We start from the raw sequence: 1,175 nt of genomic DNA, 5'->3' as shown, positions 1-1,175 counted from the left end.
GGATCCACAGCAGGGTAGATTCCCAACTCTGAGATAGCACGCGACAGTACAGTTGTAGCATCCAAATGAGCAAAGGTGGTGGCAGGGGCAGGGTCAGTCAAATCATCAGCAGGTACATAGATGGCCTGCACAGAGGTGATGGATCCCTTCTTGGTGGTGGTGATCCTCTCCTGCATGGTGCCCATGTCAGTGGCCAGGGTTGGCTGGTAGCCGACAGCAGAGGGGATTCTTCCCAGCAAAGCAGACACCTCAGAGCCAGCTTGTGTAAATCTAAAGATGTTGTCAATGAATAGCAGCACATCCTGTCCCTCCTGATCTCTGAAGTACTCTGCAACGGTCAAACCAGTCAAGGCAACACGAGCACGCGCACCTGGTGGTTCATTCATTTGTCCGTACACTAAAGCCACCTTGGAGGTGTCGTCCTTCAGGTTGATGACGCCTGACTCAATCATTTCATGGTACAAGTCATTGCCCTCTCTGGTTCGCTCACCAACACCAGCAAAAACTGAGTAACCACCATGTGCTTTGGCCACATTGTTGATGAGCTCCATGATCAAGACAGTTTTTCCGACACCAGCACCACCGAACAACCCGATCTTTCCACCTTTGGCATAGGGTGCCAGCAAATCAACCACCTTAATGCCAGTAACCAGGATCTCCTGCTCGACACTCATTTCTACAAACTCTGGGGCCTCAGCATGGATTGCTGCATGCTGCTTGGTGGTAATTGGTCCTCTCTCATCAATGGGCTCGCCAATTACATTCATAATCCTTCCCAGGGTTTCTGGACCAACCGGGATTCGGATAGGTGTGCCAGCATCCAGTACCTTCTGGCCCCTCACCAGACCTTCCGTGCCATCCATGGCAATGGTCCGAACGGTGCTCTCACCTAAATGCTGGGCAACTTCCAGAACCAGCCGTGTGTCCCTGCCCTGGACCTCAAGGGCATTCAGAATGGGAGGGAGCCCTTCATCAAACTGAACATCCACAACAGCACCAATTACTGCTACAATGCGACCAGTTGCAACTCCAGCCTTGGGAGCAGGGGTGGTCTGTGCCGCATAATCTCTTCGGGAGCAGGCAGCAGCAGGGCCACCTCTCAGTAGCGGGGTAAGGCCTCGCAGGGCCCCTGCAGAACAGCGACCTACAGACCCCAACATGGCGACAGTTGAGAG

At 53.4% G+C, this 1,175-nt stretch overlaps 1 protein-coding gene across 1 annotated transcript; it reads right to left on the bottom strand.

Annotated features, from left to right (window-relative positions):
• Positions 1-8: 8 nt before the first annotated feature.
• Positions 9-1,160, bottom strand: LOC117800133 (ATP synthase subunit beta, mitochondrial-like; the record flags this gene model as incomplete). The annotated part of the gene is made up of 1 exon (XM_034652671.1): positions 9-1,160. A coding segment is annotated over exon 1 (1,152 nt), but the record flags the coding sequence as incomplete, so codon positions are not given.
• Between the last annotated feature and the right edge of the window lie 15 nt (positions 1,161-1,175).

Source organism: Ailuropoda melanoleuca, unplaced genomic scaffold (assembly GCF_002007445.2).
Source record: "Ailuropoda melanoleuca isolate Jingjing unplaced genomic scaffold, ASM200744v2 unplaced-scaffold64541, whole genome shotgun sequence".
Classification (NCBI taxonomy): Eukaryota; Metazoa; Chordata; class Mammalia; order Carnivora; family Ursidae; genus Ailuropoda; species Ailuropoda melanoleuca.
This window is presented reverse-complemented; position numbering and strand designations above follow the sequence as displayed.